At 44.7% G+C, this 15,045-nt stretch overlaps 1 protein-coding gene and 1 long non-coding RNA gene across 3 annotated transcripts in view; one reads left to right on the forward strand and one right to left on the reverse strand.

Moving 5' to 3' along the window:
- The window catches only part of LOC140398602 (plexin domain-containing protein 1-like), a 266,471-nt gene that overhangs the window by 187,024 nt on the left and 64,402 nt on the right, over positions 1 to 15,045 (forward strand). Inside the window, exons 10-11 of the mRNA XM_072487442.1 lie at positions 3,554 to 3,614; positions 8,750 to 8,885. Coding sequence (XP_072343543.1) covers positions 3,554 to 3,614; positions 8,750 to 8,885 — 197 coding nt within the window. The remainder of the gene's footprint in view (positions 1 to 3,553; positions 3,615 to 8,749; positions 8,886 to 15,045) is intronic.
- The window catches only part of LOC140398603 (uncharacterized), a 220,733-nt gene that overhangs the window by 98,277 nt on the left and 107,411 nt on the right, over positions 1 to 15,045 (reverse strand). The window lies entirely within an intron of this gene.

Consider the following 15,045-nt stretch of genomic DNA (forward strand, 5'->3'; position numbering starts at 1 on the left):
ATATACCAAAATGTTCGTCCCGGATATACCAAAACTGTTCAACCCGGATATACCAAAACTATTCATCCCGGATATACCAAAATTGTTCATCCCGGATATACCAAAACTGTTGAACCTGGAGATATACCAAAACTGTTCAACCCGGATATACAAAAACTGTTCAACCCGGATATACCAAAACTGTACAACCCAGATATACCAAAACTGTTCAACCCGGATATACCAAAACTGTTCAACCCGGATATACCAAAATTGTTCATCCCGGATATACCGAAACTGTTCAACCCGGATATACCAAAACTGTTCAACCCGGATATACCCAAACTGTTCACCCCGGATATACAAAAACTGTTCAACCCGGAGATATACCGAAACTGTTCAACCCGGATATACCAAAACTGTTCAACCCGGATATACCAAAACTGTTCAACCAGGATATACCAAAACTGTTCAACCCGGATATACCGAAACTGTTCAACCCGGACATACCAAAACTGTTCAACCCGGATATACCAAAACTGTTCATCCCGGATATACCAAAACTGTTCAACCCGGATATACCAAAACTGTTCAACCTGGAGATATACCAAAACTGTTCATCCAGGATATACCAAAACTGTTCATCCCGGACATACCCAAGATGTTCAACCAGGATATACCAAAACTGTTCAACCCGGATATATCAAAACTGTTCAACCTGGAGATATACCAAAACTGTTCATCCCGGATATACCAAAACTGTTCAACCCGGATATACCAAAACTGTTCATCCCGGATATACCAAAACTGTTCATCCCGGATATACCGAAACTGTTCAACCCGGATATACCCAAACTGTTCATCCCGGATATACCAAAACTGTTCATCCCGGATATACCAAAACTGTTCAACCCGGATATACCAAAACTGTTCAACCCGGATATACCAAAACTGTTCAACCTGGAGATATACCAAAACTGTTCATCCAGGATATACCAAAACTGTTCATCCCGGATATACCCAAGCTGTTCAACCAGGATATACCAAAACTGTTCAACCCGGATATACCCAAGCTGTTCAACCAGGATATACCAAAACTGTTCAACCTGGAGATATACCAAAACTGTTCATCCCGGATATACCAAAACTGTTCAACCCGGATATACCCAAGCTGTTCAACCAGGATATACCAAAACTGTTCAACCCGGATATACCAAAACTGTTCAACCAGGATATACCAAAACTGTTCATCCCGGATATACCCAAGCTGTTCAACCAGGATATACCAAAACTGTTCAACCTGGAGATATACCAAAACTGTTCATCCCGGATATACCAAAACTGTTCAACCAGGATATACCAAAACTGTTCATCCCGGATATACCCAAGCTGTTCAACCAGGATATACCAAAACTGTTCAACCTGGAGATATACCAAAACTGTTCTTCCCGGATATACCAAAACTGTTCAACCCGGATATACCCAAACTGTTCAACCAGGATATACCCAAACTGTTCAACCAGGATACACACAAACTGTTAAACCCAAATATACCCAAACTGTTCAACCCGGATATACCAAAACTGTTCAACCCGGATGTACCAAAACTGTTCAACCCGGATATACCAAAACTGTTCAATCCGGATATACCAAAACTGTTCAACCCGGATATACCAAAATGTTCGTCCCGGATATACCAAAACTGTTCATCCCGGATATACCAAAACTGTTCAACCTGGAGATATACCAAAACTGTTCAACCTGGAGATATACAAAAACTGTTCAACCCGAATATACCAAAACTGTTCAACCCGGATATACCAAAACTGTTCAATCCGGATATACCAAAACTGTTCATCCCGGATATACCAAAACTGTTCAACCCGGAGATATACCAAAACTGTTGAACCCGGATATACCCAAACTGTTCAACCCGGATATACCAAAACTGTTCGTCCCGGATATACCAAAACTGTTCATCCCGGATATACCAAAACTGTTCAACCCGGAGATATACCAAAACTGTTCAACCCGGATATACCCAAACTGTTCAACCCGGATATACCAAAACTGTTCAACCAGGATATACCAAAACTGTTCAACCCGGAGATATACCCAAACTGTTCAACCCGGAGATATACCAAAACTGTTCATCCCGGATATACCAAAACTGTTCAACCCGGATATACCAAAACTGTTCAACCCGGATATACCAAAACTGTTCAACCCGGATATACCAAAACTGTTCAACCCGGATATACCAAAACTGTTCAATCCGGATATACCAAAGCTGTTCAACCAGGATATACCCAAACTGTTCAACCCGGATATACCAAAACTGTTCAACCAGGATATACCAAAACTGTTCAACCCGGATATACCAAAACTGTTCAACCCGCAGATATACCAAAACTGTTCAACCCGGATATACCAAAATTGTTCAACCAGGATATACCCAAACTGTTCAACCCGGAGATATACCAAAACTGTTCATCCCGGATATACCAAAACTGTTCAACCCGGATATACCAAAACTGTTCATCCCGGATATACCAAAACTGTTCAACCCGGATATACCAAAACTGTTCATCCCGGATATACCAAAACTGTTCATCCCGGATATACCAAAACTGTTCAACCCGGATATACCAAAACTATTCATCCCGGATATACCAAAATTGTTCATCCCGGATATACCAAAACTGTTGAACCTGGAGATATACCAAAACTGTTCAACCCGGATATACAAAAACTGTTCAACCCGGATATACCAAAACTGTACAACCCAGATATACCAAAACTGTTCAACCCGGATATACCAAAACTGTTCAACCCGGATATACCAAAACTGTTCAACCTGGAGATATCTCAAAACTGTTCAACCTGGAGATATACCAAAACTGTTCATCCCGGATATACCAAAACTGTTAAACCCGGATATACCAAAACTGTTCAACCCGGATATACCAAAACTGTTAAACCCGGATATACCAAAACTGTTCAACTCGGATATACCAAAACTGTTCAACCTGGAGATATCTCAAAACTGTTCAACCTGGAGATATACCAAAACTGTTCATCCCGGATATACCAAAACTGTTAAACCCGGATATACCAAAACTGTTCAACCAGGATATACCAAAACTGTTAAACCCGGATATACCAAAACTGTTAAACCCGGATATACCAAAACTGTTAAACCCGGATATACCAAAACTGTTCAACCCGGATATACCAAAACTGTTCAACCTGGAGATATCTCAAAACTGTTCAACCTGGAGATATACCAAAACTGTTCAACCCGGAGATACCAAAACTGTTCAACTCGGCTATACCAAAATTGTTCATCCCGGATATACCAAAACTGTTCATCCCGAATATACCAAAACTGTTCAACCCAAATATACCAAAACTGTTCAACCCGGATATACCAAAACTGTTCATCCCGGATATACCAAAACTGTTCATCCCGAATATACCAAAACTGTTCAACCCAAATATACCAAAACTGTTCAACCCGGATATACCAAAACTGTTCAACGCTGATATTGTTTTTCTTTTGGTTGTTCCTTAGATGTTCCAATGGGTTTGACCGACACCGACAGGAGTGGCTGGACTATAACTGCATGGAGGAGGTACAGTAACATTCCCTCAGTATTGGTCCATCAGACCCAGGCGCCTTTACATTCCCACTTTCTGGATAGTTAAATGATGCGTCTGTTGGTTGGCCTGTATTATTTTGATGGCATTTTTAAGTCATTATGTATTCGAACAACAATTTCAAAACTTATGGAATAATTTTAATTACAGATTCAAACAGGCCTCTGTTGCGCTCTTTGATAGATCTCCCCAATTAATCCCCATAGCGCTTCAAATATTTCCCTTTAAAGTATATATCTAATTTCCTTTTGAAAATTACCATTGAATCTGCATCACTCACCCTTTAACCCATTCATTCCAGATCACATCAACTCACAAAATAGAACTTTTCTGTAAGGCCATAAGAATTAAGAGTAGAAGTAGACCATTCGGCCCATCGAGTCTGCTCCACCATTCAATGCGATCATAGTTGATCTTAGGCTTCAAATCAGCGAGACCTTGGTGTCGTTATGCGTCAGTCGCTGAAAGTAAGCACGCAGGTACAACAGGCAGTAAAGAAAGCAAATGGTATGTTGGCCTTCATAGCGAGAGGATTTGAGTACAGGAATAGAGGTGTTTTACTGCAATTATATAGGGCATTGGTGAGGCCACACCTGGAATATTGTGTGTAGGTTGATGTCCTTATCTGAGAATGGATGTTTGTGATATGGAGCGAGTGCAGCGAAGGTTTACCAGGCTGATTCCTGGGATGGCGGGACTGTCAGAGGAGGAGAGCATACGTCGGTTAGGATTATATTCATTGGAGTTCAGAAGAGTGAGAGGGGATCTCATAGAAACTACAAAATTCTAACGGGATTAGACAGGGTAGATTCAGAAAGAATGTTCCCGATGATGGGGGAGTCCAGAAGTAGGAGTCATAGTTTGAGGATAAGGGGTAAAACTTTTAGGACTGAGGTGAGGAGAAATGTCTTCAACCAGAGAGGGGTGAGTCTGTGGAATCTGCTATCGCAGAAAGTAGTTGAGGCCAAAACGGTGTGTAATTTCAAGAAGGAAGAGTGAGGGGCATAGACAGAGTGGATAGTCAGAGGCTTTTCCCCAGGGTAGAGGGGTCAATTACTAGGGGGCATAGGTTTAAGGTGCGAGGGGCAAGGTTTAGAGTAGATGTACGAGGCAAGTTTTTTACGCAGAGGGTAGTGGGTGCCTGGAACTCGCTACCGGAGGAGGTGGTGGAAGCAGGGACGATAGTGACATTTAAGGGGCATCTTGACAAATACATGAATAGGATGGGAATAGAGGGATACGGACCCAGGAAGTGTAGAAGATTGTAGTTTAGTCGGGCAGCATGGTCGGCACGGGCTTGGAGGGCCGAAGGGCTTGTTCCTGTGCTGTACATTTCTTTGTTCTTTGTTCTTGGAATTAGATACAGCTCTTGGGGCTAAAAGGAGCAAGGGATTTGGGGGGAAGGTGGGATCAGGGTATTGAACTCGATGATCAGCCATGATCATCATGAATAGTGGAGCAGGCTCGAAGGGCCAAAAGGCCTCCTCCTGCTTCTGTTTTCTATGTTTCTATGTAACTCAGCTTTCCCGCTCGGTCCCATTTCTTTTAATTGCCCGAGAGATCAAAAGACCTACCCTAGGTTAAATATATTGAACAATGGACCATCCAAACCCCTCTGGGTAGAGAATCTCGAATCCTTTGAGTGAAGAAATTTCTCCTTAAAGTCCCAAATGAGCAGCGCCTTATCCTGACACTGTGTCCCCGTGTTCTTGATTGCCCAGCCCGGGGAAACAACATAGAATTTACAGTGCAAAAGGAGGCCATTCGGCCCATCGAGTCTGCAACGGCCCTTGGAAAGAACACCCCACTTAAGCCCACACTTCCAACCTATCCAACCTTAGGGCAGCACGGTAGCGTTGTGGTTAGCACATTTGCTTCACAGCTCCAGGGTCCCAGGTTCGATTCCGGCTTGGGTCACTGTCTGTGGGTCTGCACATCCTCCCCGTGTGTGTGTGGGCTTCCTCCGGGTGCTCCGGTTTCCTCCCACAGTCCAAAGATGTGCAGGTTAGGTGGATTAGCCATGTTGAATTGCCCTCAGTGTCCAAAATTGCCCTTAGTGTTGGGTGGGGTTACTGGGTTATGGGGATCGGGTGGAGGTGTTGACCTTGGGTAGGGTGCTCTTTCCAACAGCCGGTGCAGACTCGATGGGCCGAATGGCCTCCTTCTGCACTGTAAATTCTATGATAAAATCTATGATCTATCCCCGTAACCCAGTAACCCCACCTAACCTTTTTGGACACTAAGGGAAATTCAACATGGCCAATCCACCTAACCTGCACATCTTTGGACTGTGGGAGGAAACTGGAGCACCCGGAGGAAACCCACGCAGACACGGGGAGAACGTGCAGACTCCACACAGACAGTGACCCAAGCCGGGAATCGAACCTGGAACCCTGGAGCTGTGAAGCAACTGTGCTAACCGCTGTGCTACCATACTGCCCCTAAACATCTCAGTCTCTAACATGTTAGGCCCCTTCAGAACCTTGTACGTTTCAATGTGTTCACTTCCCATTCTTGAAAACCAAAGATAATATAGATCCAATTTATTCAACCTCTTATCATAGAACATAGAACATTACAGCGCAGTACAGGCCCTTCGGCCCTCGATGTTGCGCCGACCTCCCTCTCATCCCAGGGACCAATCTGGTGATCCTTCGCTGTATTGCCATCAATGCAAGTGTTCATTACCTGAAATATGGAAAACAAAATTACACACTGGACTCCCGGTGTGATCTCACCAAAACCTGGTACCATTTTAGCAAGACATCTTTATTCTTGTACCCCAATCACCTTGCATGGCCTGCATGCCTTTCTCATAACTCATTCTACCTACAAGCCAACTTTCTGTGTTCTTTGTAAGAGTACATCCAAGTCCCTCCGAACATCAACAATTACAAGTTTCACGCCTTTTAAAAAAATGTTCTGCATTTCTATTCTTTCAACCAAAATGAGTAACTTCACAATTCCCCACCCGACCGTTAACCCTGTATTCCGCATTCATATTTGGCCTTTCAAAATGGACTTTTAAAACTCCATCTGCCACTTCTCAGCCCTGCTCTGCATCCTATCTATGTGTCTTTGCAGCCGACAACAGCCCTCCTCACAATCCACAACTCCACCAATCTTCGTATCATCTGCAAATTTACTGACCCTCCCTTCAACTCCCTCATCCAAGTCATTGAAAATCAGAAACAGCAGAGGACCCAGAACTGATCCCTGCGGTAGGCCACTGGTAACTGGGCTCCAAGCTGAATATTTGCCATCCACCACCACTCTCTGACTTCTATCGGTTACCCAGTTCGTCATCCAACTGGCCAAATTTCCCACTATCCCATGCCTCCTTACTTTCTGCATAAGCCTACCATGGGGAACCTTATCAAATGCCTTACTAAAATCCATGTACACTACATCCACTGCTTTACCTTCATCCCCGTGCTTGGTCACCTCCTCAAAGAATTCAATATGACTTGTGAGGCAAGGCCTACCCCTCACAAATCTGTGCTGACTATCCCTAATCAAGCAGTGTCTTTCCAGATGCTTTATATCTTTTCCCTGGTATAGAGTTGGCCTCCTTACCCAAGGAAGGACATACTTATCTAAGAGGGAGTGCAAAGGTTCACTGAACTGATTCCTTGAATGAAGGGAGTGTCTTGTAATGAGGGGTTGAGTAGACCAGGCGTATATCCCCCAGAGTTCAGAAGAATGAGAGGTGACCTCATTGAAACACATAAAATTCTTCAGGCGCGGTGGATAGATGATGGAAGAATGTTCTCCCCGGCTAGAAAGCCAAGGACCAAGGCTGCAGACTCAGAATTCAGTCTCAGGTGATGAACAACAGTTGGAATTGCCGACCCCAGAAAACTGTGGATGTTTAGTTGTTCAGTATATTCAAATCAGCAATCAGCAAACCACAGCGGATCACGGGAAATGAGTGCAGGAAAGTGCAGCTCAGGTAGATGGTCTGCCGTGATCTTTTTGAATGGTGGGTCAAGCTTAAGAGGTCTACTCCTCCCCCTGTTTGTATGTTCTTATAAATTCTGGCGCACATCTGGAGCGGCATGTTTACTGCTGAGCGCACAGGCTTTGTTTCCAAATCTAGGCAAGAACTCTTTATCTTGCAGATGCAGCCACCTCCCAGACAAGGTTTATTTGTCCTTTTCTTTTCCTCCGCTGGCCCCTTCAGGGACAATGACATAGCAACTGCCAAGAACCTAGATGGTGTGAGTGACCTAACCTGCGTGATTTCACGCTGCAGCACTTAATGGAAGATTTTTACAGTTCGGCATAGAACAACACCCAGTGGGAGCACAGATTCCATGGGAAATTGCGCCCCTCTTTCCCCAACCAACCCCCTACCGACAGCACCCCCCCCCCCCCCACCCACATCCTCCCCGCAACCTTAGCAAGCACTGTTCTTCATAGAGAGTGCAGAAATAAGAAAGCTCGCCTTAAGCTGGAGTGCTCAATTGCATCGCCGCTACCCTACGGGAACCTCTGACAGTATCATGCTGAGGTTAGGCACTGGTCCTTGATATCTCATGTCTGCGTTGAAATACAGCCCAGACTGAAAGGTCAAAAGGTCTGCTAACTTTTCCGGCATTGTGAAATTAGTTCAGCTGCTTAAACCTGTCCCTGACTGCAGTGCTTGAAATATGTCCTCAAGGGAGAGCAACATGCCATCATGGGAAGAGTATCATTTGATCCAGTTTCAGTTTCACTTTGGCCTGTGAGCAGAACGCAGCACGCACAGCTCTGCTGCTGATGTCTTTAAGCTTTCAATCCACTTCTATCTGCTCTTGTAACAGCTTCCCGTAACAGCTTCCCCCAACAGGCGCCGGAATGTGGCAACTAGTGGCTTTTCACAGTAACATCATTTGAAGCATACTTGTGACAATAAGCGATTTTCATTTCATTTCATTTCATGTGCCTGGTTTAAATAAATGAACCTACAAAGTGTTTACACAACCTCTCTGATAAGTAATTGGTGCCTTTATATCATTAAAACAAACAGACCGCAACCTCTAAAGAGAAAATAGTCCATCTATAACTGTTGGGCATGCTCTCCATTCAACGCTTTTAATGCTTCGGAATTTTCTTTGGAATGTTGCAGCACAGCGGTGAGCTCTGTGACGATCTTCCAGAACATATGCCGGATGTTTCCTCCACAGCAACCCTTTTGAATACATTGGAAAGTGACATTACCACCACCACATCGATACTGATCTCGAGCAGTGTCACGACAGAAGGTAGACTGATCAGTTGGTTATTTCTCTAACCCGTTTGTACCAGGGACTAGACATCACTCAGAATGAAAATGACATGCCCTGCTGTGCGGGCCTTCTGGAATTGGTCTAACGCAGATAATTTATTGAAAGGAAAGCTCTCTGTACAACACACCGTGTGCACAGTCAGGGGCAATAGGAGGGTAAAAGGAATACGAGTCAAATATTGAAAACTCATAAACCTCACAATATGCTGCTGTGCGTTTTTGCATCTATGACTCAAATCCCAATCACAGCTTGTCAGGAAGGGGGGTGGGCTGAAGGACCAAACTGAACCAAAGAGCTTTCCGTAAAAATGGCGAGAAAGCAATGGCCAAGCCCTCTGTAACCAGATTGATACGTCTCTTAGTAACAGGGTTTGGCTTTGTCACTGCCTGAAGAATCAATGCAAATATTACCCTCCATGATGTATATATAAAAGAAGGTAATTTATGGAGTTCACGCCGCTGCCTCGGAGTTTTGTTAGTTAGGGGTGTATTTCAGCGATCCAGATGCATGCTTAAAAAAAAATTATTTCATGCCATGAGTGTCCGCAAGGCCGATATGTGTTGCCCATCTCAGGTTGCCCTTGAACTAAGTGGCTTGCCAGGCCATGGGTCTGGTGAATCACAGATAGGCCAGCCCAGGTAAGGATGGTAGATTTCCTTCCCTAAAGGGCATGAGTGAACCAGATGGACTTTGGTAAAAAATTGATGATGGTCGTCATGGTCACCATTACTGAGACTAGCTTTCGATTCCTGAATTGTTCATCACCTTTTATGAATTAATTAAATTTAAATTCTACCAGCAACCCACATTGCCGGAGCGCAGCGTAGGCCTCTGGGTTACTAGTCCAGCAACAATTCCATTACAACACCTTCTCCCCTTTTCCTGGGAAATCATACGTAGGATGTGTGCAAATTCCTGACAGGTTCTTCTGTTGGGGACAGCTCCAAGACGGGGGTTTCATTTTGTAAAATTACCCCTTTAATGTTCCAAAACATGGCCCAACTATTGATGTTTAAAGTGAGGGAGTGGAGTTTTCTATCTTGTCTGCTTATTTTTAAAACAATGAATTCCCGGCTTGGGTCACTGTCTGTGCGGAGTCGGCACGTTCTCCCTGTGTCTGCGTGGGTTTTCTCCGGGTGCTGCGGTTTCATCTCACAAAGTCCCGAAAGTTGTGCTCGTTAGGTGAATTGGGCATTCTGAATTCTCCCTCTGTGTACCCGAACAGGCGCGGAGTGTGGCCACTGGGGGCTTTTCACAGTAACTTCATTGCAGTGTTTAGTGTAAGCCTACTTGTGACACTAATAAAGATTATCATGTCATGTAAACAGTTGGGGTCCTAGCACAGATCGCTGCGGGACCCCACTAGTCACTGCCTGCCAATCGGAAAAAGTCTCATTTATTCCAATGTTTTGCTTCCTGTCTGCTTAACCAGCTTTCTATCCATCTCATATGGGCAGCACGGTAGCGCAGTGGTTAGCACAGTTGCTTCAGAGCTCCAGGGTCCCAGGTTCGATTCCCGGCTTGGGTCACTGCCTGTGCGGAGTCTACACATCCTCCCCGTGTGTGCGTGGGTTTCCTCCGGGTGCTCCGGTTTCCTCCCACAGTCCAAAGATGTGCAGGTTAAGTGGATTGACCATGATGAATTGCCCTTAGTGTCCAAAAGGGTTAGGTGAGGGTGGAGGCGTGGGCTTAAGTAGGGTGCTCTTTCCAAGACCTGATGCAGACTCGATGGGCTGAATGGCCTCCTTCTGCCCTGTAAATTATATGATTCTATGATTCAAGGCACTACCCATAATCCCAAGCACTTTAACTTTACATAGTACCATCGCGCTACTAACTCTCTGCCATCTTCTATCGTGAACCATTTGCATCAATCAACTATGAATTGAGGGGCAGCACGGTGGTGCAGTGGGTTAGCCCTGCTGCCTCACAGCGCCGAGGTCCCAGGTTCAATCCCGACTCTGGGTCACTGTCCGTGTGGAGTTTGCACATTCTCCCCGTGTCTGCGTGGGTTTCGCCCCCACAACCCAAAGATGTGCAGGCTAGGTGGATTGGCCACGCTAAATTGCCCCTTCATTGGAAAAAAATAATTGGGCATTCTAAATTTTTTTTTGAAAATGTTTTTAAAACAACTATGACTTGAGGTCGGGAATGAGCGTTGCCTCTCACTGATGGCAGCTCGCCTTGTGTGTTATTTTATCAAATCAGTATTCTGAGTCATTCAGTTACCGGGCTTTGTTGTTGCTCACTCAGGCACAATAACTGGAGCAATGTGATTATTATAATTGCTTAGTTTTTCTTCAGCTCTTTGTTTGAATTTCATTATAGAATAAAGGGAATTTAAAGGAACTATTGCAACTTTGATGGTGCTAAAATTGCAAATTATTTTCCCTGGCTTGTGACTTGACAGGAGTGGAAAACAAAAGTACAAACGGCTGTTTTAAAAAAACAAACAATATTTGCCCTCTCTCAGAATAATTAATAGAAGTCATGGTGTTAATTATATCATGGAACCATAATTACAACAAAGATGTGAAGATGGATAAATATTCCAGAATTTTGCTTGATTACCTGTGAGAAATATTTACACTAATTATCTCTCAGGAGAGTAACTATGGTGGAGGCTGACTGTACATGGTTTATGGAAGCATTGTGCCTGATGAATCAGATTACCGATTCTTGAGCATCTTTTCCTGTCCTTACTAACATCTTTAATTCTGATATTTGTTGCACAGTGCATAAAGCATGCAATTAAAGGTGTATTTTACATGTCTCTGCACCACCGACAGGAAAATTACTGACTCACAACATTTATCATATATTATCAAATTACGGGATAATTTGTCAGTTCTCCTGACTTTTATACAATCACACCGCATATACGCAAGTTAGGACTGCCAGAATCCCCCATTTATACTCCCAAGACCGATAAGTATTAAAGTTTTAACAATTACCCCAATGTGGCACAGCCTCGCTGTGTTGGCTTATCTTAATTCAAAAGATGAATCTTGGTAAACCATTTTTTTCTTTTTTAAATTTAGAGTACCCAATTAATTTTTTTTCCAATTAAGGGGCAATTTCGCGAGGCCAATCCACCTACTCTGCACATCTTTGGGTTGTGGGGGTGAGACCCACACAGACACGGGGAGAACTTGCAAACTCCACACGGACAGTGACCCAGGGCCGGGATCGAGCCCGGGTCCTCGGCGCTGTGAGGCAGCAGTGCTAACCACTGCGCCACCCTGCCAACCTAATTACTTTTTTCATTGTTACTGTTAAATCAGAGTCATCCTGCATACTTAGTAGTGCGAGGAACATGGTTGAATTTTTGGTGCTAGCTCCTCAAGGGCAATTAGGCATGTGCCCAGCCAGCAATGCCCACATCCTATGAAAGAATATGGGCGTGACCAAATCATATTGGAACAGAGTCCCGTGACAAGCGTGTTTAGCCAGGTGTTTCCCAGCACACGCGGTGCCGAGAAACACAGTACTATCTATCGGGACTCTGTTTCAATTCGATACCGAACTTCCTGCCGAGGCTGCACTTCATCCCATTTCCTGCACTGACTCCCAAACTCCTCCAAAGCCCCAATTCACCTAAAAGAGGGTCCTCAGTCACCGGCCCCCCCACACACATACAGGGCAAACCCAGGCCCAGCCCCTTGCTTCAGGAAAAATGCCCGCCTGGCACCACCAGCCTGGTAGTGCACCTGTCAGTGACACCCAGGCAGTGCCAGGCTGGCACCCAGGTGGCACTGCCAGAGTGCCAAGGTGCCCAGGTGCCACCCTACTCAGCAGGCAACCACCTGGTGGCCTCCAAACCCATGGGAGACCCCCACAAGTGCTGTTCCATCTGGTCCCCCTTTGTGGAGACCAGCACTGATTGGTACTCACCTGAAGTCTCTGAGGCAAAGAAGTTAGATCTCAATGCCCCGGGCAGATAGGGCAAGTGCATATTCGAGTGAGATTAGCTGCCTCGCTCTAATATGCAGATTTTCAAAATAGACGGGATTTAGATCACAACGTCTTGCGAGATCCCATTGGATCTTGAGACGCATGGTGGGCCGGATAGATCCTGGAAGAGGATCTCCCAGCATCTACCTGCCGCGCCGCCTTTTGGGGGCAACGGGACCGGTAGATCGTGCCCTATATTTTTTAAATTGGCAATAAATTGATTGCTTAGAAGACCAACGATTTGACAGAAAGCATTTGGGAATTTTTTGTCCCAAACTGTGTAGATAAAAAGAAATTAGGAATTTTAAATAAATTGCTTCCATTGTCCAGGAATATTGCGAACCAAAGGGCAGAGATTATCTTCTCCAACAGAACCAGAGACAGGAACTTTTTTCGGCATGTGATGTGGGATTTTAAAAATTTAGCCTTTCGCAGGATGTGGGCGTGGCTGGCTAGATCAGCATTTAGTGCCCATCCCCAGTTGTCCTTGAGAATGTGATGGTGAGCTTGTATAGGATAGTATCGCTGTGGTCCGTGTGGTATGAGCCTCTTGTAGGTGGTACATACTGCTGCCAATGTGTGTTGGTGGCGGAGAATGTTGACGCTGGTGGATGGAGGTGCCAATCAAGCGGGTTGCTTTGCCCCGGGTAGTTCCTGAAAGGCTGGCGGCAGCAGATTCAATAGTCACTTTCAAAATGGAATTAAATAAATTCTTGAAAGGGAACACAAATTGCACAGCTATGTGGAAACAGCAGCAGAACGGGATGAATTGGATAGCTCTGTCAAAAGTACTGGCACAGACATGACCGGCAGAATGTCCTCCTTTGGGTGTGGTATGATTCCATGATTCTACGAATCCAAAATGTCAAATGCAGCTGACGTGCAGTAATGAAGTGTGTAGGAAATTGATTTGGGTGTTTGGTAAAATGTATGCAAATAGAATAGAAATAATTAGCAGATGATCAGAGAGAAAATACAGGCTTGTTAAACTAATTTACTTTGTCAGTAATGGAACAGTCATGCTACACCACCCTTCAGCTATTTGAAACATTCAATCACAACTGTTTTAATGACCCAAACCCACAGATCATTCAGCACTTCTGTATTTCCACATAAACCTCATAAATCAGACCAGTATATCAGAGCCTAAACTTTGCAAGATTTGCATCAATCCACACCTATTAAATGTTGACAACAGGAAACACAATTTTTTTTCAAGTGTCTTCACGGCACAAGTTGACATGACAGTAGTTATATCCTGGAGCTGTGATGTGACATACATGTGTGCTAACTGGGGCCTGTTTGAGCTAAAGTGCAGAATGTTGGGTTTGTCTCCACATATTAAGTAAATCATGAAAATAACCTCCCACATCAGTTACTATTTCAACAAAGGCAGAACTGAAAGCACGTGTGCTTTTCAATTTGATGGAACAAGCTCACACGGGCCACGATTCTCTTGCCGCACTGCGCTCAAGCGAGAGGACAACACGGCCGGAGAATCCCGTGAGAGTCCTCCAGCGGGCCTCCCAACTGCTTCCGCGCATCGCAGGATTTCCCCAAGCCCCAGGGGATGAGGACACTGGGATATAACTGCCCTGCTCTTGTTTAGAATAATGCCTTGGAATCTTTTACATTCAACCAGGCTGGCAGATGGGGCCTCAGCTTTGTATCTCATCGGAAGGAAGGTACCTCCAGCAGTGAGGCACTCCCTCAGTACTGCACCGGGAGTGTTTGTTTTGATGTTTGTACTCAAGCTCTGGAGTGAGACTTGAACCTGGTGACTCACCACCAAAGTAGATAACCTCACATTTATCCACATTATATTGCATTTGCTGAGTATTTGCCCACTCAGCCAGCCTGTCCAAGTCACCCTGCAGCCTCCAATCAGAGTTTGCAACACTAGTGTTGCTGAAATGTGGTTAACATGACCGTGTACTAATGTCTCTCTCTGTGGAAATGATGAAAGTGGGTTTAGACCATAAGACCAGAAGACATAGGAGCAGAAGTAGGCCATTCGGCCCATCGAGTCTGATTTATCATTCAATGAGATCATGACTGATCTGATGTGATAATCCTCAACTCCACATTCCCGTCTTATCCCTATAACCCTCGATTCCCTCACTGATTAAAAATATGTCTGTCTCAGCCTTGAACATACTTAATGACCCAACCTCTACAACTC

This window comes from Scyliorhinus torazame, chromosome 21 (genome assembly GCF_047496885.1).
Source record: "Scyliorhinus torazame isolate Kashiwa2021f chromosome 21, sScyTor2.1, whole genome shotgun sequence".
Classification (NCBI taxonomy): domain Eukaryota; kingdom Metazoa; phylum Chordata; class Chondrichthyes; order Carcharhiniformes; family Scyliorhinidae; genus Scyliorhinus; species Scyliorhinus torazame.